Here is a 23,111-nt window from a genome sequence, read left to right as displayed (position 1 = left end):
TGGTCGGCTGGGAGTCGATATACTGTGGCTGAGTGGGGTATTCATGTTAAACACAGGCATGGAATCTAAGTGGGCTAAATCGGCATGGGTCCGGACTAGTACAAACATGGTTTACAAAGTTTATCATCTTGATTACAGTTATTATTATCATGTTTTCTGGATATGCTTTACTTCTGCCTATCTTGTGCCCAAATGTTAGAAATGTACATAGAACATACTTGCCGTTTCTTGTCAAATAATATGTTTATGTCAATGAATGACCTGCAGTCTTATGAAAATCACACTGAAAGGCTCCATTAGTCTGGACAGCTTGGATATTAGGACAAGCCCATTTGTTTAAGTCATGTGCTTCAAGGGCCTACATTGCCTAGTCCAGCTTTGTGGAACAAGGGCCTACATGATCTTGTCAAGCTTCGTTGAACAATGGCCCACATGGTCTAGTCCACCATTGTGGAACAAGGGCCTACATGGTGTAGTCCAGCTTTGTGGAACAAGGGCCTACATGGTCTAGTCCAGCTTTGTTGGACAAGGGCCTACATGGTCTTATTCAGTTTTGTGGAACAAGGGCCTACATGGTGTAGTCCAGCTTTGTGGAACAAGGGCCTACATGGTCTAGTCCAGCATTGTGGAACAAGGGCCTACATGGTCTAGTCCAGCTTTGTGGAACAAGGGCCTACATGGTCTAGTCCAGCATTGTGGAACAAGGGCCTACATGGTCTAGTCCAGCTTTGTGGAACAAGGGCCTACATGGTCTAGTCCAGCATTGTGGAACAAGGGCCTACATGGTCTAGTCCAGCATTGTGGAACAAGGGCCTACATGGTCTAGTCCAGCATTGTGGGACAAGGGCCTACATGGTCTAGTCCAGCATGGTGGGACAAGGGCCTACATGGTCTAGTCCAGCATTGTGGAACAAGGGCCTAGATAGTCTACTCCAGCATTGTGGGATAAGGGCCTACATGGTCTAGTCCAGCATTGTGGAACAAGGGCCTACATGGTCTAGTCCAGCATTGTGGGACAAGGGCCTACATGGTCTAGTCCAGCATGGTGGGACAAGGGCCTACATGGTCTAGTCCAGCATTGTGGAACAAGGGCCTACATGGTCTAGTCCAGCATTGTGGAACAAGGGCCTACATAATCTAGTCCAGCATTGTGGAACAAGGGCCTACATGGTCTAGTCCAGCATTGTGGAACAAGGGCCTACATGGTCTAGTCCAGCATTGTGGGACAAGGGCCTACATGGTCTAGTCCAGCATGGTGGGACAAGGGCCTACATGGTCTAGTCCAGCATTGTGGAACAAGGGCCTACATGGTCTAGTCCAGCATTGTGGAACAAGGGCCTACATAATCTAGTCCAGCATTGTGGAACAAGGGCCTACATGGTCTAGTCCAGCATTGTGGAACAAGGGCCTACATGGTCTAGTCCAGCATTGTGGAACAAGGGCCCACATGGTCTAGTCCAGCATTGTGGAACAAGGGCCTACATGGTCTAGTCCAGCATTGTGGAACAAGGGCCTACATGGTCTAGTCCAGCATTGTGGAACAAGGGCCCACGTGGTCTAGTCCTGCATTGTGGAACAAGGGCCCACGTGGTCTAGTCCAGCATTGTGGAACAAGGGCCTACATGGTCTAGTCCAGCATTGTGGAACAAGGGCCTACATGGTCTAGTCCAGCATTGTGGAACAAGGGCCTACATGGTCTAGTCCAGCATTGTGGAACAAGGGCCTACATGGTCTAGTCCAGCATTGTGGAACAAGGGCCTACATGGTCTAGTCCAGCATTGTGGAACAAGGGCCCACGTGGTCTAGTCCAGCATTGTGGAACAAGGGCCCACGTGGTCTAGTCCAGCATTGTGGAACAAGGGCCCACGTGGTCTAGTCCAGCATTGTGGAACAAGGGCCTACATGGTCTAGTCCAGCATTGTGGAACAAGGGCCTACATGGTCTAGTCCAGCATTGTGGAACAAGGGCCTACATGGTCTAGTCCAGCATTGTGGAACAAGGGCCTACATGGTCTAGTCCAGCATTGTGGAACAAGGGCCTACATGGTCTTGTTAAGCTTTGTTGGACAAGGGCCTACATGGTCTAGTCCAGCATTGTGGAACAAGGGCCCACGTGGTCTAGTCCAGCATTGTGGGACAAGGGCCTACATGGTCTAGTCCAGCATTGTGGAACAAGGGCCTACATGGTCTAGTCCAGCATTGTGGAACAAGGGCCTACATGGTCTAGTCCAGCATTGTGGAACAAGGGCCCACATGGTCTAGTCCAGCATTGTGGAACAAGGGCCCACGTGGTCTAGTCCAGCATTGTGGAACAATGGCCCACATGGTCTAGTCCAGCATTGTGGAACAATGGCCCACATGGTCTAGTCCAGCATTGTGGAACAAGGGCCCACATGGTCTAGTCCAGCATTGTGGAACAATGACCCACATGGTCTAGTCCAGCATTGTGGAACAAGGGCCTACATGGTCTAGTCCAGCTTTGTAGATATTGACTGAACAAGTTCCATCTTCAATGTTATGACTCAATCTTCTTCAATGACAAACAGCACAACAGACTCAATAAATACTAGACAATCAAAATATACTTTATTACTGATAAAATTGTTATGATACATTTCAGTAATTAATGCAGGTAGGTAGAAGACAGAAACCTGATGTGACTAGATGTGTCTAGCATGGCTGCAGCTCCCAACACAGATGTTCACAGCCACACCTCACAGCAAATGGAGAACTTGAGACCCAGAAACTCATTCTCAGAGGTCAGGTGAGACATTTCTCTTGATGAAAATATCAAAATCTCTTTTCACAATTTCTTTAAATTAACACTGAAAATGAGTTCTACAATGGTGAATTCATTTATATATCAAGGTGCAGTTTCAAGGCTTCTGTATAAAAAACAATATTAAATTCAGAAATTATTTCTGCTCCAAGCTGATGTCATAATTTGCCTTTCCTCTGATTAATATGCAAGGACCATTAACAGGTCCCCCTGTGTAAACAAAACCCTTTCTGTGAGACAGATGTATTGATTTTTATACCAGTGTAATAGCCTTTCTGTGTTAACAGCCTTCTGAGCATGTTGGCCAATACATGGTACTGAAATGTACACGATGACTACACACTGGGTTAGTGGTATTGTATACAGAAATGGTACTGATGTATACAGAAGTGGTATTGATGTATACAGAAGTAAAGGCAAGTGTGACTGATATATTGGATCTCCTGTACAAAGTTGAAAATCATGCATTCTCTCACACATCCAATGTACATTGTTTGATGCACTGCTACATTTGTACATTAAATACACACAGTTAAATACAGGTATGTACAATATGGACACACCCCTGCTGCTGGCTCCACTGATGCAGGGCCCACTCAGGGGAGAGTATCAAACACTAACACCTGCTACCTGACAATGAAATAAATGAAGACCAAGTCCACGCTTTCAAATCAGAAATAGTTCAGAAAAACAACAACTGATATATGAAACTTTCATTCCTAAGTTTTCTCCCTTGTGCAGTTATCATTACACTGAATGTGAGCTTGTTAACCTTCTCAGTAATCCCCCAAACAGTCTGTTCAACTACAGCCAAGCCTTGCTTGTGTGTACCTGTTACCTCAGTCAAAGTGTTCACTCTTCCTAGAAACTACAGGTAACACAGTCTAAACCTGCATCAACAAGATAGTGTGTGAGTAATTATATGCAGCTTGTAGCAATATTGCAGCCATATCATGCTTGGGATAGCAAGAATGAATGTCCGACATTTGTAACCTTGGTCAAACTATTTCATAACGAGTGAATGCTTTAACCCCAAGGTACTCTTGCCTTCTCTAAGGAAAGTGAACATTTAACCCCAAGGTACTCTTGCCTTCTCTAAGGAAAGTGAACATTTAACCCCAAGGTACTCTTGCCTTCTCTAAGGAATGTGAACATTTAACCCCAAGGTATCCTTGCCTTCTCTAAGGAAATTGAACATTTTAACCCCAAGGTACTCTTGCCTTCTCTAAGGAAAGTGAACATTTAACCCCAAGGTATCCTTGCCTTCTCTAAGGAAAGTGAACATTTAACCCCAAGGTATCCTTGCCTTCTCTAAGGAAAGTGAACATTTAACCCCAAGGTACTCTTGTCTTCTCTAAGGAAATTGAACATTTTAACACCTAGGTATCCTTGCCTTCTCTAAGGAAAGTGAACATTTAACCCCAAGGCATTCTTGCCTTCTCTAAGGAAATTAAACATTTTAACCCCAAGGTATCCTTGCCTTCTCTAAGGAAAGTGAACATTTTAACCCCAAGGTATCCTTGCCTTCTCTAAGGAAAGTGAACATTTAACCCCAAGGTACTCTTGCCTTCTCTAAGGAAATTAAACATTTTAACCCCAAGGTATCCTTGCCTTCTCTAAGGAAAGTGAACATTTAACCCCAGGGTATCCTTGCCTTCTCTAAGGAAAGTGAACACTTTTACCCCCAGGTATCCTTGCCTTCTCTAAGGAAAGTGAACATTTAACTCCAAGGTATCCTTGCCTTCTCCAAGGAAAGAGAACATTTAACCCCAAGGTATCCTTGCCTTCTCTAAGGAAAGTGAACATTTAACCCCAAGGTATCCTTGCCTTCTCTAAGGAAAGTGAACATTTAACCCCAAGGTATCCTTGCCTTCTCTAAGGAAAGTGAACATTTAACCCCAAGGTATCCTTGCCTTCTCTAAGGAAAGTGAACATTTAACCCCAAGGTGAACACTTGCACGCCTGCTTTCTTCTTGCTCTTTGAAATGATCATTGTAAAAAGCATATTGAAGAAGAAAGCTGTTTTATGATCCACAATGTTTCCTAGCTACCAATGGTAAGAAGGTTCCCTGTGCAATGCAGCCCACATTGCTGGAAGAAGCATCACTGTACCCTTGAACTCACATGATATGCAACAGCCTGATACATACTTGGAGAGATTCTAATGATATGCATTTTACAAGACAATAGTTTCTGTAATTAGTTTCTGCCAGACCTTTTTTTCTCCATGTTTTACAGAAATCCTACCATGATTTTATGAAAAAAGAAAAGAAATATGAACAACAAAATACTGTTCAATAAAAAAACAAATTCCTCATGCTTTATAGATCACTGACTTACAAAATATGTAAAATGAAGTATGTACAAGAAATGAAATTGGCCTGGTTTATTGTCACAAATTTCTTCATTTAATACTGACCTTAAGGATAGTTATAAACAATATCAAGTAGGCCTGTGAGTAATGTCAGGCATTGGACAACTGGACATGTAACAATATGGAAACAAAGTATGACCATGTTGAAAATATTTTTACAGAATTAATAATGGTATTCATAAACAATGTCTTAAACTGAAACTAACATCTGCTAAATTTAGTATCTACAATATATGTTTTGATAGAAACGAAAAAGAAAATTATATGAATATTTTTGACAAAACGCTATAATATCAGTGTCACAACAGGAGAATGAGCCTCATTTACAGTGATATAAAAATAACCTATGTTACACTCTGCAGATATATACAGGTAGTCCGCCTCAGTGCTACAACAGTAAACAACAGATACAATGCTATCTAAAACATAACTTACAATCTTCTGCTGATAGATTTTGCAATCTCAATAAAATCAGTTCAAATTCTCCCTACCCCTAAACAAAGATCTGAGGGCATCCCATTACGGGTCATGTCAGACCGACCTTTTGCGAACTTTGACCAACCAATGGAATGACTGACAAGAAGTTAACATTAGCCAACCAGAAGGCAGTTTTCTTATGAGTTACGGCACTAGTTTCAATTTGGCGACTACGCTTCTAAACATATTCTGACAAATTCTCGATTAAAAATTTGAAAACTGAACAAAAGAAAAATTCTGGAATGGCTTATAGATGGCCTAGAGTGTATGGATTCAGTCGCAAAGCCCGTAACTGTCATTCAGAATACCCCGTGTTAATTTTTTCGAGGTTGCATGATCAGAAAACACATTCCGACTGTCACCTTCCTGATCTGGTAAAAGACACTCTGATTGGTCGGATGAAAGGTTGTTCTGACGTGACCCGTAATGCAATGTCCTTTGTTTAGCGGTAGATCGATAGAATTTGATAATAAATAGATTTTCTGTTGAATGGAATTTGCTAAACCTCATTTGCTTTAAAGAACCTTTTCTAGGTTGTGAAATCAACGTCAAACCGATGTACAAAACTACCATGCTCCCTAGTGTTTTAAAGCTTTTCATCTCAACACAACATATGACAATATAAATTAAATTCCACATTCATACAAACATGTGTTCACGCAGGTTTTGGTGAAATCTACAAAGAATAAATGTCTATAGCACCAGTATTGATGAGCTGTGTCTGACCTGCCAATCAAACATGAAATATGTGTCATACTGAATCACAATCCTTTGTTCCAATGAATCAGTTTCACAATGGCACATTTATGATTTAAACAAAATTTCATGTAAGCTCATTCTTGTCAACACATTTCTTCCAAGTTGTGATATAAACAAATGAAGACTACTATACTACCTTTAATATTCATAAAACACAACAATCATATGATCATCAACTGTGCTTGTGTTAGCTTGGAAGAATGTCAATATCACTTCATGACTTTGTTGGACAAGATATATTTCAACTGCACCTCATGACAGAGTTGCTTCCCTTTGACCAAGTATCTCACCAGCCATTCTTTGATTTGTAGGTGCATAGTATACAATTCTGCAACACTCAAAACATACTAGCATTGCAGTCAATAACAAAATAACAAAGCTATTAATCTGAGATGCAAATTTAAATATTGCACATAAATAGAACTGTTGTAAATCTAATTCAAAATAAACATTAACAGATCTCAAGATCCATATGGCTATGGTTATTTCATTTCGGATAGCTAGTTTAGCAGTTGTCACATACACAAGCATTCAAAGTGCCACGTATCAATGGCATTATGCATAGATGGTGAATCAAGGATTCAATTTGTATCGCATTCAATGTCCTAGAACTTTGACCAGTATCGTGTTCATCGTGCACTTGTTGACCCGTCTGTGTCCTCATCTGCACATGATAATCATGTCTCCATACACAAACATTCAGGGAGATAGTAACAACACTTAGCATTAAGATCGTTTGGCTTTTCCTTACATCAATTTAAATAATGAAATCCCAAGCATTTTGTCAAATATGATGACTTTATCACAAAGTGTTCAAGGCGTGCATCCAGCCTTACTGAGGCTAAAAAAAGATAATAGTCTTGGTTCTCAGGCACCGCCTACATCATCATAAAGCCTATTGCACATTTCGTTTTTATTTCCATTTTCCAAAAAATATACAAATCCTAATACTTAAAAACAAGGCAATCTAATATAGCCCACAGTTACTTCCCTTCACATGTGCACTGCTTTACTGCGCATCCTGTGTTATGGTCATGGTGGCAATAGGAGTTTGTATGCTTGTTTATGTAGGGAGGCCCTTTCCCAGGTAGATGGTACACAACTGTACATTTAGTTCCATACTAGTTTGAACAAGCAAGAAAAAAACAAACACACCACCGCATGCACTGTATTTTCAAAAGTCATTGCCTGAGAACTAATTCTTTTATTTTTTTAAGCCTTAGATTTATCTACAAATGCTGAGCTCAAGAACTATGTGTCGGACTGGTTAATGTACTAACTAATTTCAGTCCAGTGCTTCCTTACACATATTTGCATGAAATGAAAGCCTTTATCTCCCAACACATTATTAACAATTAAGAGCAATTCCTCATTTAAGCATTTTCTGGCTGCAGAATAAAATCTTTCATTTTGGCTTCAACAGTAACCTTGCAGAACTGCCTTTACTCCAACCACCCTGATTTCTACAGATCTTGTCCTTCATACACGGTGAAACAAAGCCTGATACATTTGTTTCTCTGCATTCTCTAGCAGTGGGGAAGACGTTCGTAGCTACACAAGGTGTCCCCGCATCTCATTACCGTTCTGCATTGCACGTGGGGAAGGGGACCTCATGGGCGGGCCGTCATAGTTGAGGTTGGCCACGATGTTTGGAGATAGCACATCAATGTTGCCTGTGAAAAGATTTGATATATCTTATACTGGTGTTGACAACTAATTTTATTTAGTATTTCATTGCACTTCTGAAACCTGGCTGAGTCTGCCACATTACAACTGAAGGCTGAAGCAGCTAATCCTGTTTGAAACATGCACAGACTGAAGGATAGAAATGGCTCAACAAACTTCTGACAATTCTTAATAAATTCATGCATTAAAATACATTCTGACATGGAGACACCATTCTGCACAACTGTGAATCGTCTATGCTCGGTGATATGTAATGCAAGAGAAGATGAATGCTTATCTGCCAAGAGCTGTCCCTTGGGGCGAGCCACTAAAAGCATCAATATATATAAACCAGCTATTTATGCATACACATGGAAAAATGAATCTTGCCACAAATGAACATGAAGTTTGAGCTATACAGAAACACTTTTAAGTTACATTAACGATGATGAAAATACAAAAGTGAGTGCCTACTCGTCATACCTAACCATTGCTTCATTAGTTGTATGAACTGTTTGCTACAAAACACGAACACCACGTGCAGCTCTAGGTAGGTTGTTATTTTCACTACAATATGCATCGACCAGGCATGAGACCAAGAAATATTGTTCAGAGATTTTTTTAAAATCCACATTCATATACATGATATCTCAATTACAGAATCTAAACTAAAATACTAGTTCTCCAGTTTCTATACAGGCTCATGTCTGATCAAGAAGGAGTGGAAGCATCAGAGAAGTTGTTGCAAGGTCAAGGTCAAGTAGTGATTTCAACCCCTGTCTGACCTGCAACTGATTAGTAAGTCATTGAGAAATAGCAGAGCTGTGAAAGTTTTAGAATATTTGGTCAAGGTCACAGAATGACCTGAATTGATGTTTTAACCTGACCTCTACTCACATCATGCAATCAAATATGACTCTCTGCCTCTTGATAGTCTGAATCAACAATTGTAGTGAAACATGCATTGTCAATGATACATCATGCAGGGAGGTGAAACAATCTTAGCAATCTGAAGCAGCTGGGTGAAAGCGACATACATGAAGTTGTACTGAGACCATGACAGAATGTATTGTCTAGATATTTATGGTCGGTTACAGTTCCTGCACAACCCCCTTACATGCATTAGGATGCAACATGCAACTATCTCCTACTATACATTACTGCTCTATAATAATACTTCATACAAAAAACACACATACAACTGAGTATTTTTAATTCTCCCTCAAATCTCTATCTGTCCAAAACTAGTTCTTCAATTTCCCTCAAATATTCAATGTGGACAAGGCCTCCCCATAAGTGAGAAACACTTAACTGAAAAGACATCTAAATGAACAAAACAGCCATAAATTTTCTGAGATGTAAAACCTTTCAGAATTCTGATATTGTTTTCAATCATACCAGAAGCTGACTTGCACAGCTCCCGTTCTTACCCGGGGGTGAGGTGTAGCGTGGTGGCAAGTCCTGGGGACCATAGTTCCTGGCTGGCAAGGGAGGTAACTGATCAGCGGCTCCCCGGCTGGAGGTTCGGACGGGAGGGGGTGGTGGTGTTTTACCCGTTCTGCTGGGTGGACGGCTTGGTGGGCGATCACAATAATCTGTTATACTCTACCAACAAAGTACACCTTATATTAGAAGTCTGGTCACAAGCTGTGAATGGTAATCCGTAAGCTCAGTAATAATTATAGTGGATCTATTAAACTGTCTCTTTGACACTCTAAAAATCCTCTAAAATCCCCCTTAATATTTACTTTTCACATTAGGGTTTCTACAAAGACCCCTCATGTATATCCTTAATTTCTAACTCTGTCAACGATTGTATTTTACACCAAAACAATAATTTTTCACTTTTATATTGTTTAAAGCATATAATACAATCCACAAGTCTCACTTTGGGTCTAGTTTCTTGTCTACTGCTGCGGCCGGATTTGTCAGGGCTATTTTCAAATGTTCCTTTCTTCCTGGGCAGAGCAACACGATAGGGATCTGTTGAAAGAAATTCTTGTTATCCATTCAGCATTATCACGTCTTCCAGCATTGTCTCATGCATGACACCAGATATTTAGAAACCAAAATAATCTCTTCGGTTTTAATTACATCATTATGACTAATACTAATTTCACGGTTCCATGAGGCAACAGTGACAGCAGAGTCTGTGATACTGATAGTTGTAACAATCCCACACACAAACACTGAACATTTCTGTCACTTTACATTCTCTGTCTTCACCCCCACACAGACAGCAAGTCCTACACAGCTCTAAAGAGACACTCCACAGTGTGTTCAGATCCCGGCCTTGTTGCCCTCTGTGAGACTCTACACAGCTCTAAAGAGACACTCCACAGTGTTCAGATCCCGGCCTTGTTGCCCTCTGTGAGACTCTATACAGCTGTAAAGAGACACTCCTAAGTGTGTTCAGGTCCTGAGTGAGACACTATATAGCTCTAAAGAGACATTCCACAGTGTGTTCAGGTCCAGGCCTTGTTGCCCTCTGTGAGACTCTATATAGCTCTAAAGAGACGCTCCACTGTGTGTTCAGATCCTGGCCTTGTTGCCCCCTGTGAGACTCTACACAGCTCTAAAGAGACGCTACAAAATGTGTTCAGGTCCTGTGTGAGACACTACATAGCTCTAAAGAGACATTCCACTGTGTGTTCATATCCCAGCCTTGTTGCCCTCTGTGAGACACTATATAGCTCTAATGAGACACTCCAAAGTGTGTTCAGATCCAGGCCATGTTGCCCTCTGTGAGACTCTATATAGCTCTAAAGAGACACTCCACTGTGTGTTCATATCCCAGCCTTGTTGCCCTGTGTGAGACACTATATAGCTCTAATGAGACACTCCAAAGTGTGTTCAGATCCAGGCCATGTTGCCCTCTGTGAGACTCTATATAGCTCTAATGAGACACTCCACAGTGTGTTCAGGTCATGTGTGAGACGCTATATAGCTCTAAAGAGACACTCCACAGTGTGTTCAGATCCCAGACTTGTTGCCCTGTGTGAGACACTATATAGCTCTAAAGAGACACTCAACAATATGTTCAGATCCAGGCCTTATCGCTCTGCGTGTCTCATTGTTACAAGGATATTCAGTAACAGTTGCATTGAAGAGTGGTGTTCAAACCACCTTCTTCCCCTTGAAATGGAAAATATTGATATATTAATTCATTTTTTATCAGCACTGCAGTCGGAACACATTGCATCTACTGCACCACTTCAGCATAATACTGTGTTCTGCAACAACTTTCAACATGGGCACAATACCCTATTCATGATGTCAATAAAAGGAACTTTTGATCATCCTACTGACTTTGGTGTCACTCTGGGTGCATTGGAGTTCTTTGTGGCAGCTCTTATTAAAATCTCAAACACAAACGTGATCGATGTGACATCTGTGGCAACTGTAATCTTTTTTCTACTTCTACCAGAGCATGTCAATGATTAAGTGAGGATCTTGCAACTGTCAGATAAAACAATCTCATCATTTGTGTAAGACGACTGCCATGCTCAGATCAGGAAGATGGAGGGTGTCTAGAGGCACAACTAGATGGGGGTGCAACAAGGACTATGCGAGGGAATGCTCAGGGGAGTGATGAAAGAAAGGTGCTGAGCTTCAATTTTACCTTCTGTCCAAGGCGATTGCCTCCCTTGATCGTCCAGGATATATGTCTGTTTATGTCCCATTCGAGGGGAATCTAATTTGTTTGGGGTGTATGGCCGACTTCCATAGTCTGATTGGGGTAGAAAAACTCGTTTGCAGTCATCATTCTGAAATATTCAAAAACAGAAATATACAACATTTCAACTCTTTAAGGTAAATATTCTTTACAGAATAAACACTAATATCTGAAGCCGAATCCATAAGAGATCTGTAGAGCTACAACTATCCAAACATTTAACATAGACGTTGAAATGATAACATAGACGTTGAAATGATGTAGTGCTGTCATTCGTTTTTTGTTGTTTTTTAAATGCTGGAATGCGTAATGCTCCAACCAAATCACAATGAAAAACTTACCAGACAAGCAAGTGATTGATATTATGAGCAACATCCTGAGTTTCAATAACACAGAATCAACAAAGTCACAGGGCCTGATTGGCTGATTCATTCCTTACCCCATGCACGAGAAACTGGGAACCTGTTCTTACCCACATGGTTATACACCTTGGAACAGACCATTTCTTCAGAAAATTACAAAGATCTAATAATACATACCACATTTGGTCAATATTCTCTCCTTATACCTGGGTTTCTTTACGTTAATTCTAAAAGTAACTAGCAAAGAAATACCTTTCTGAATTCCGTGTTGATGTTTGCCATTTGTCGCTCATCTGAATAATCATTTTCATGTTTCCTCACACGAAGAGTACACATTTAATTTATCACAGAGACAATTCAATGCATGCCACAACCCTGCTCCTTCTGTGTAGAGACTTGACATTCACCTCATAGTCTTTGCTGTAATCATCTGAGAAGTCATCCATGCTCTTGTCATAGGTGCCGTAGCTGCGGCCATCCTCTGAGGCAGACATGGGGTACACCCCTCCGTCCCCCTTGGTGTGTCCGTACAGCTCGAACGTGTTGGTGTGGCTTGTTGTGTCACTGCCATCTACAATGTCAGGGTGAACAGGCTACAGTCCCATCATCTAAACACTTCAAGACCTTAATGTTCTCCCACATGGAAGCTGTCAATCACTTTTTTATCTCATATTATCTGGTATTTTTTCATAAGTTAAACAGACTTTTCCACATTGAGAGACTGATTATCTGTTTGTTGCAGGTTTGTTGAATAGGAACTCCTCTTATAACAAGAGTCATCAAGAGATGACATATTCCCCGGGTCTGGTGCTATTCAGAAATGAAGTCCGGCTACTCATACACCATTTTTGGTTCATTGCCAATGGATACCTTTATTTCAGCAAAGAAAACAATAAATGCTGTTCTGTTCTTTTTAAATGTCCCAACGGTTTTGGAGTTCTGCTCCAGAAACAAGTACTACCCTCATTTTTAGAAAAAGTCCAACTTGTCAGGAAAACAAAAATATAAAAAAATAAAAACAAAGACCCAAAATCATCAAAAGGCACCAGTTTACCACCAGACTGTATAGCAAGTTTCATCAATAAATATTCAACGGTTTTGGAGTTCTGCTCCTAATATAAGCACTCATCTCATTTTCAGTAAAGTCCAACTTACAGTCATGAAAACATAAAAAAAGAGAGGAAAATTAAAATCCCAAATCAAAGGCACCAGTTCACAACTAGACTGATATGTACAGCAAGTTTCAACAAGAAATATTCAACGGTTCCAGAAACAGAAAATGAACGGCTGATGGACGGACAGACATGCTGATCGCTATATCCTCCTGTTTTTCAAACTGGGGGGATACAAAATGAAAATAGCACCATGACACTGCTGCTCACCAGGCACGCTCAGAGTGAGGTGACAGTTATATATAGGACCGATATATTCAGCCATTCCTTATTCAGCCAAAAGGAAAGTGTTGCTATCACATGGCTGTTAAATGAGTTTATTCACCATACTAGTTTTAAAAACAACAAAACAATTGATGGCAAATCCGAGTTCTGACATGGCACTTGAAAGTTAATGAGTGGTCAGATGGCTGACAGATGTATGCTGGACAACAAACAACAAGGTGGTCTGGAACGTGCGGCATATATTTACATTCAACTGCACCCTAGTTGTCCAGGTACTAGTTCTGGTGTTTGGGTAGGCCAGTGGTTCAAACATTGTCTCATCATGCCAAACACCTAGTTACAATTCCTCACATTAGTGAATGTGTCCAGGCCGCACTAACTCTCCCTCACTCTGACAGTTTTCAACCGAACGTTACCCACAAATGACCATTTAAGGTCACACAGAGATTCCTTAAAATGTTGATTGGGATTTCTTCTAAACTCAAACAGTAACACAATTCCATGATATGGTCAATTGATCCCTTTCATAAAATCCCAGCCCACTTGTTGTGGCCTTTGTTTGATGTTTACAAATCTAGCAAAGCCAAGCTATGGGCCACAATACAGCGACATAATACCATATTCAATAAACTGAGCCTTACGAAGGAGCACTTGCCATCAAAACTTGGTCAATGTCAATGTCGTAGCACCAATACTGTGCTGTGGAAAAGTTCATTTGTTCAGCTCATTGTGTTTAATCTTATTCAGCGTTGTTATTTTTTCTTAAATATGGGATAATTCCCATATCAGAGAATGAAGTTTAGCTTCAAGAGGCGTTGATAGTGATAGTCACTTTTTATTAGATTCTTGTAGTTTTCTAATTCATGGAAGTGAGACCTATTGGCCAAGTAAAAACATAGCCAGCTTTTTTTAAATCAATTTTTTGATTTAGGACTTTGGCTCCTGTCAGTCAAATCCATAAACCGAAAAAGAAGAAGAAAAGTGTTGTTATGGACAAAAAAAAGGCACAATGCTATGTAGAACAAGCTGAAGATTGTGTGTACCAGTATCATGTTCTATACAGTCAGTCATCAATTAACTCGAGTAGTCAACATTATACATACTCTCCAGCCGCTTACGGCGCCTTCTCACGAAGAACAGAATTAATCCCACGTTGAGTGTGAGGAGGAAGATTCCCACAATACACACGACGAGGATGATGATTACGGGGACTTCGTCCGTCGGCAGTGTTGAGGTGATGTCTTCAGGGGGAGCTACATCTGATGAAATAAACATTGTGAAGTCAAATCCCGGGATAACAAAAAATGTATCCAAGCTACTCTTGCTACAATCTAACAACGATAACTACAATTTATGCACCTCTATAATATGGCATATTTTAAGTTAGCACACATGCAAAATATCAACTATTCAAGAATATATTTTGGACTATTCAAGAAATCTACATTTTCATGCTTTTGTTTTATTCAAGTAAAATATTTGTACACAAGCATCATGTCAACATTCAGTAATGTCCTGTTGATTGCATGTGATTTTGGCACTAGTAACTGGCTTGTTTCATCCATCAAGATACTGCATCCACCTATTTACAAACACCATCTACATGCTCAGATACAGATGCTGCAGCAGAAGATTCAGTCTCAAAAACTTCTAAAAAAACAAACTTTTCTCCCTGCAAACCAAGTTAACGTTGTAACATACATTGAATAAACCCTGGCTTGATTTGCCTGTATACAATACTAGCATGATTTTCTCCTTCCTCAAAGAATTTGCACAGCTGAGTTGGTGTTTTGCGTTTGAGGTGAATGGAATTTAGTCCCCGATGTAAGGTCCATCACTTGGCAGGTCATGTAAGTCCCTGAGAACCATCGGATTTGGAGAGTCATCTGCTGCTACTTGCAGTCATCTTTCACAACCCCCGTGTGACATGTCAATTCTTATGCAGTGTACATGGAAAGTGACAGGACTTTTTATCAAGAGGTAGCCAGTTCGCATGCCACATGTTAATTACACTAATGAGCCTCCCTTGTGAATCCCCTCTCCATTATCGAGGATCAAACTGACTTCCAATTTCCTCTCTTAACCCTCTTAATCCCAACAATGACAGATTCAAGATTCCTTCAAACTTTATATATTTTGATATACCTTAATACAGGATGCAAAAATTGAAAAGTTACATCTTTTCTCTACTTCAAGCAACTGCAACACTTAAAGAAAACATTTTTTTGCCATCTTCAAATAAGATGGTTTCAATCTGTTAAAGTTTGTGTCTGCGCGGCAAGCTCCACGGGGCACAAGTCTGTCACACTTGTCCAACTAATCAATCTCACACAAACACAGCCAACAAATAACACCTTCAGAAAACTACAATCTCCTCACAGAAGCACAATTACAGGTCTATGACATATTGATTAAATGTCAGACGCCAATTTCAAACTGTTTCATCCTGCTTGACCTCAAAACTTGAAAAATATATTTTCCTCTGTGAATTGGGTTTCTGCGGGATGTGTGACACTTGGCTGTCACAGATATTCTGATTTGATAGGGCTTGGTTCTCACGAGTCTTGTGATGGACATACAACCATGTTCTACATGTCACCATAACACACAACCATGTTCTACATTCAACTGTAATACACAGCCATGTTCTACATTCCACTGTAACAAATGTAGCAGGGCATGGAGTCATCCCAGAGGTGACATCCTTAACCTCTTTGGTCATGTGGACAAGGCATCCGACTTCAGATCAGGTCTTGTGGTTCGAATCCCATCATAGGACTCGGAGATTTTATGGGCGCTACATTAGTGCCCAACGTTGGCTGAGCACGTCCATATTGAATTTGAGCAAAATATGTCTCAGTACCCTACTATGCGGCCCGGGACATGTTGATGGGGAGTATGTAGCAGAGCGTGGAGTCATCACACATATGATATCCATGTTATACATCTCACTGTAACACAGCCATGTTCTACATCTCACTATTACACAGCCATGTTCTACATGTGACTGTAACACAGCCATGTTCTACATGTGACTGTAACACAGCCATGTTCTACATCTCACTGTAACACAGCCATGTTCTACATCTCACTGTAACACAGCCATTTCTACATGAATGTGCTAAACACAAGGTAATTTGAGCCCTTTCTCATTCATATTATTTAAAGAAATTTGCTTGTTATGTAAAGAAAATGACTGACCACATCATTTATACATAAAGCTGCTGCTGTACACAGCAGCAAGACTCCTTACTTACTTGATGTTTTTGCTGTGATAAACTGTTCCTGGAATTCACTTTTCCCTTTACTGTTGAATGCTAGTACTGTTATTTCATATTCACTACCGAGCTTTAAACCTGGTGAAAAACAACAACATAATTGTTTTTATACAGAACATTTATATTTAGATTACTGGCACCGGCAACCCCATTCCCTGAAACAGAGCAGTTACTACTGACACTTTGTGTGTTACAAGCCATTAATATCACTTTCACACAGACATTCTGCTGGACTCCTAGACTTGCTCATCACTAAACACATTTCATATGGATAAACTTGTGAGAATCTTAGAGAAAAGGACAACAAATATTTGGTAGATGTCGTAACAGAAATCGTGACTGTTTATGTAGTCAAGCATGATGATGAAAGAGTATGTTGCAATTTACCTTTAATTATAAAGGTGGTGGTGGCAGGGATGGTGATATCAATGTACACAAACCCCCTCTCTCCTTTCAAGCGATATCTCACTTGGAAGTTTTGGATAAGTCCACCATTGAACCCTGGCTTCCATGAGATGGTGATAGTGTTGTGTGTAGCGTTGACGAACTGGATGTCATATGGTGGATCAGGTTTACCTGAAACAAGTCCCAACACAGGGAGTCAAACACTAGGAGTCAAACATAGGCAGCATCGGTGATGAAGAACAGTGACTATGACCGGTGAAATAGAGCCTACCATCTCCATACAACCAGTCAGGTCCCCATGCTGTCTCATTACAGGCCGGGAAGGTTCAAGCGACTGAGTTACCTACACAGATCAAGTTTCTCATATCAGATGCCCAAATAAGACATGACATAAACTCTACTGGTTGATCATAAAATCAGCTCAATTGAAAACACTCAACTGTATTAATTGGCAATTTGATTGACAAGTTGGTTTCTTACTTCCCACCTTGATCCCAAGAAGATTATATAGATTGACACTTTCAAGTGACTGGTCTGCTTTTCAAAATATTCAAACTAACGATGTGGCATAGGTTAAAGAAAACAAAAGCAAAAGTTAGAATGTGAGGAAAAACACACAAATTGGATCAACTAAGACAATTTAGTACAGATAAAATGCATGGACAACAAGTAGAGTAGTTGTAGTAGTAGTAGTCTTGAGTAGTCTTTGCTTGAGATTTAGAAGTCAGTGGTAGTACATGAAGACATACGTACATTCAGTCATTCACTGACACAAGAAGTGTGCACCGGAAATGTTGTCAGAAGAGAGTTGCTATTGCTAAAGAGTCTCATGTCTTTCTATTCCAGAGTAATATCAACTTTCCTCCTACATGACACCTTTTAATAAATTTATATCCTACTGTTCAATCATTTAAAAATAAATTCAATCGTTACAAATAGTACTAAAAACAAGTGCCTCAGCATTGTAGCTCACCTTGATATTTAGTCAACATGTCAACAGAGACAACCACCAAACAGAAGTTGCTGTCAGTATTGATATTCACATACTTTCTGCATGAACAATGAGGGAAAACCTGATACTAACACCTGCTGATTTGAACTACAAATGTTATCATAAGGAAAACCATATGTGCCAAAGTTCAGGAGACAAGAATGTTCACAAGTTAGCCATATTTACAGAGCCCAAATGCATTTTGAGAGAATTTAAGAACAATATCAAAAGAAGATGATCATCCTCTAGTTTTGAATTCAAATTGCAGAACATAAGTGTTGAATCCCACAAAAAACTAAACTACCGTATTTTCTTGAGTATAGTGCGCACTTTTTTTCCAAAAAACACAGCTGTGTAGAAGGGGGTGCGCATTATACACGAATTATGAGTTTGGATGTTTTTTTCCCCCATGGAAAGACATTACCGTGAGCACGAAACACCGGAAATACCATGTCAACAAATCCATACTGAAGTACGCAAAATAATCATGTAATTACACTGTCTGTCTTTAAAAAGTGTTCTTTGTATTTCTGGACTTATGTTTGTAACTTACTTCATTAATTTTATTCAAAATTCCTTATAATATTGTTTTTATTAATTTCGGCGAAATCGTGTGTGAAGCGATCGGAAGATCGCACAACTCACCGTTATTAACAGCAACCACGGTCAGAATACCGCTATTGACGCCTTGAAACGAACTTTAGTTGACAGAGAATGGATACATATATCATAAATGACATACTTTGACTCGATAAAAGTCATATTTGTTTTTGTTTGACGATTCTATGTCAACATGAACGGTGACTGGTCAGACATGTTCCATGTAAAAAATAATACCCGGGAATAGCGATCAGCTGCTTCGATTAGGGTTATTATTATTTTAAATATGTTTAGTAAAGGCTGCATATAATTAAGAAAATAATGGAATATATTATTCCTGATAAATAAAATAGTTTCAGATACAATTGTTGCCGATTCTTGCATTAAAAATCCTGTAAAGTTATATCATTGGGTGTGTCTTGACCGAATCACCGGTCGATTCCAAGAAAACGTGTGTACAGCTGATTGCTGTTTCCGGCTTAGTTTACGAGAAAATAAACAAGGTAATCTTAATCCCTAGATATAAAACAATGCCTAGAAGAACAATAAATACTATTTAAACGGTAAGTAAACATGTCTGGTGATTTTTTATCTCAAATTTCGAATTTGTACTGACAAAGTTTCTCAGCACCCGTTCGTTTGCCGGACTTCGCTGAAAGGGTACGGTGTAAATTTTTTCTGCGCATAATATTAAAATTTCTTTTTTTTCCAAAATATTGAACCCGCTAGAGGGGGGTGCGCATTATACATGGGTGCGCACTATACTCGAGAAAATACGGTACCAAATAGATTAAATAAATTGATAGATAGAATTAATAGATGATTTCTCAATATACCTGTCACACTGAAAACCTTAATCAAACCTCTTAGTGGGTAACAAGTATGTGATGTTTCAGCTTCATTGGTCCAGTAGTTTCTGAGGAGAAGGTGGTTTCAGCGCAAGGAAATGCATTTTGAGAGAATTCATGAGTATAACCAGTGCAAAGGTCAAATCAAGATAAAATTAAAATAAAAAATACCCCAAACATATATATCCTGAGCCCAACTAACTACATATGCACCAAATTCCATGACATTTTGAACAAAACTGAGTAATGGCAATAAATAGCTTCTTCAACATGGCTTCCCTGGTGGCCATATTGAAACTTGGACTCAAACCTCTTGAACAAATTGGGGTGTCATCATTTGTGGGAACAAGCATGTGAAGTTTCAGATTCATTAGTTTGGAGGTTTCTGAGGAGACAAAGTTTACAACTGTTGACATGAGACAAACAGTCCATGAAATAAGCTCATGCGACTTTCAGTCAGGTGAACTAAAAACAATACAACATGTTCCACAATCCCTTTCACATACAAAATGGGGAAAAGGTATTTCTAATGGGAGAAAAAGAATTGTGAAGAAACAGATGTCACAATCCATCAAGTACCATACCAAGAACCAATCTAAACCCTTTGTTTATACTTTTAACCATCAACAGAATATCTTAACACCCTACAACCGTATGGCTGAAGCCTTTACCTACCCACTGCTTGCACCTGGAACACTGAAGAAAAGAATCACTGAACAACTTGACACAACTGTCCGTGTGTTTACTAAACAGGAAATACAAGAAATATGTGTCCAGAGCGATGAAGTGCAGAGAAATCAAATTAGCATTTCAGCTGTTGAAAATGTTTCTGTCGGGCTGCTGATAATTCCAAACATGTGTCAAATATGTACATTGCCTCACCTCATGCATTTTCTTATCTATTTTAGAATACTTCTAAGAAGGAAAACAGCACTTGATAGTTTTGATCAATGCTTATCAAATAAAGCCGTCTCTAGGTGAGAACAATACTGCCATTCAAAGAAGTCTTCCTGCTATTTCTGACAAATTAGAACTCTCATACAGAAGATGAAGTCTGCTCCTAGATAGAGAACTCTGGAGTACACAATGAGGGAATTAGATCTTCTAATGATATGGGGATCAATATCATATCCCTCACTATACATACAAGACTGGTCGGCAAATCGTTTTGTCATCACTCGACATTGATAAACTGAGGCAAAACATAATTTGACAGGCACTTTGTTTGTTAAAAACTATCCATTTACTCAAGGGAGGTGATAAGGAAATTATCAATCCATTTACAGTTAATGATGTGTTCTCAATTGAGATAAAGTGGCAAATTTCCTTTTGAGATAACTACAATTCATGATTCCAAAAAGGCTTGATAGTTTCTGGAGTTTCAAACAAAATGAATAAAATATGAACAAAAAATTGTGTTGCTGACATTTTGAATGACCAAAAAGAAAAACCTTCATTTATAATTTTACTGAATTTGCCAATGCTGTCTACTTGCATGCTACATAGAACATAGAGACAGCATGCCTAACAAGCCAGCAAGGCGCTGTTCAATATGAGCAGTACACACCACAGTCAGTATATTGCAGGTATATCATGGACACCTGTCAATAGTCAAAGAAGGAGTACACTGGAGGCAGCCGTACCATGATTTACAACCTACACATGAAGGCAGCTGTACCAAGACACACAACCTACACATGAAGGCAGCTGTATCAAGATGTACACCTACACATGAAGGCAGCTGTACACCTACACATAAAGACAGCTGTATCAAGATTTACACCTACACATGGAGACAGCTGTATCAAGATGTACACCTACACATGAAGGCAGCTGTACACCTACACATGAAGGCAGCTGTACACCTACACATGAAGACAGCTGTACACCTACACATGAAGACAGCTGTATCAAGATGTACAACCTACACATGAAGGCAGCTGTACACCTACACATAAAGGCAGCTGTACACCCACACATGAAGGCAGCTGTACCAAGTGATACAACCTACACATGAAGACAGCTGTACCGAGATGTACAACCTACACATGAAGGCAGCTGTACCAAGACACACAACCTACACATGAAGACAGCTGTATCAAGATTTACACCTACACATGAAGACAGCTGTACCGAGATGTACAACCTACACATGAAGGCAGCTGTACCAAGACACACAACCTACACATGAAGACAGCTGTACCGAGATGTACAACCTACACATGAAGGCAGCTGTACCAAGACACACAACCTACACATGAAGACAGCTGTACCGAGATGTACAACCTACACATGAAGGCAGCTGTACCAAGACACACAACCTACACATGAAGACAGCTGTACCGAGATGTACAACCTACACATGAAGGCAGCTGTACCGAGATGTACAACCTACACATGAAGGCAGCTGTACCGAGATGTACAACCTACATATGTTGACAGCTGTACCAAGACACACAACCTACACATGAAGACAGCTGTACCGAGATGTACAACCTACACATGAAGGCAGCTGTACCGAGATGTACAACCTACACATGAAGACAGCTGTACGGAGATGTACAACCTACACATGAAGACAGCTGTACCGAGATGTACAACCTACACATGAAGGCAGCTGTACCAAGACACACAACCTACACATGAAGACAGCTGTACCGAGATGTACAACCTACACATGAAGGCAGCTGTACCAAGACACACAACCTACACATGAAGACAGCTGTACCGAGATGTACAACCTACACATGAAGGCAGCTGTACCAAGACACACAACCTACACATGAAGACAGCTGTACCGAGATGTACAACCTACACATGAAGACAGCTGTACCGAGATGTACAACCTACACATGAAGACAGCTGTACCGAGATGTACAACCTACACATGAAGGCAGCTGTACCAAGACACACAACCTACACATGAAGGCAGCTGTACCGAGATGTACAACCTACACATGAAGACAGCTGTACCGAGATGTACAACCTACACATGAAGACAGCTGTACCGAGATGTACAACCTACACATGAAGGCAGCTGTACCGAGATGTACAACCTACACATGAAGGCAGCTGTACCAAGACACACAACCTACACATGAAGACAGCTGTACCGAGATGTACAACCTACACATGAAGGCAGCTGTACCAAGACACACAACCTACACATGAAGACAGCTGTACCAAGACACACAACCTACACATGAAGACAGCTGTACCGAGATGTACAACCTACATATGAAGGCAGCTGTACCAAGACACACAACCTACACATGAAGACAGCTGTACCGAGATGTACAACCTACACATGAAGACAGCTGTACCGAGATGTACAACCTACACATGAAGGCAGCTGTACCAAGACACACAACCTACACATGAAGACAGCTGTACCGAGATGTACAACCTACACATGAAGGCAGCTGTACCGAGATGTACAACCTACACATGAAGACAGCTGTACCGAGATGTACAACCTACACATGAAGGCAGCTGTACCAA

General features: G+C 40.3%; 1 protein-coding gene across 5 annotated transcripts in view; it reads right to left on the bottom strand.

Moving 5' to 3' along the window:
- Window positions 1-4,727: 4,727 nt before the first annotated feature.
- The window catches only part of LOC139458354 (nephrin-like), a 285,363-nt gene continuing 266,979 nt past the window's right edge, over window positions 4,728-23,111 (bottom strand). For 3 of the 5 annotated variants that reach the window (XM_071239752.1, XM_071239753.1, XM_071239754.1), the window contains 8 exons: window positions 17,154-17,342; window positions 16,746-16,844; window positions 14,592-14,747; window positions 12,499-12,662; window positions 11,676-11,820; window positions 9,942-10,036; window positions 9,484-9,658; window positions 4,728-8,061 (listed from right to left, as the gene is read on the bottom strand). In XM_071239752.1, the coding sequence (XP_071095853.1) occupies window positions 7,940-8,061; window positions 9,484-9,658; window positions 9,942-10,036; window positions 11,676-11,820; window positions 12,499-12,662; window positions 14,592-14,747; window positions 16,746-16,844; window positions 17,154-17,342 (1,145 nt within the window). In that variant the 3' untranslated portion in view covers window positions 4,728-7,939. Of the gene's footprint in view, window positions 8,062-8,950; window positions 8,989-9,483; window positions 9,659-9,941; window positions 10,037-11,675; window positions 11,821-12,498; window positions 12,663-14,591; window positions 14,748-16,745; window positions 16,845-17,153; window positions 17,343-23,111 lie in introns of all 5 variants that reach the window. The other 2 variants (XM_071239755.1, XM_071239756.1) reach the window with 2 other exon arrangements.

This window comes from Haliotis cracherodii, unplaced genomic scaffold (genome assembly GCF_022045235.1).
Source record: "Haliotis cracherodii isolate W230 unplaced genomic scaffold, xgHalCrac1.p SCAF_12, whole genome shotgun sequence".
Lineage (NCBI taxonomy): Eukaryota > Metazoa > Mollusca > Gastropoda > Lepetellida > Haliotidae > Haliotis > Haliotis cracherodii.
This window is presented reverse-complemented; position numbering and strand designations above follow the sequence as displayed.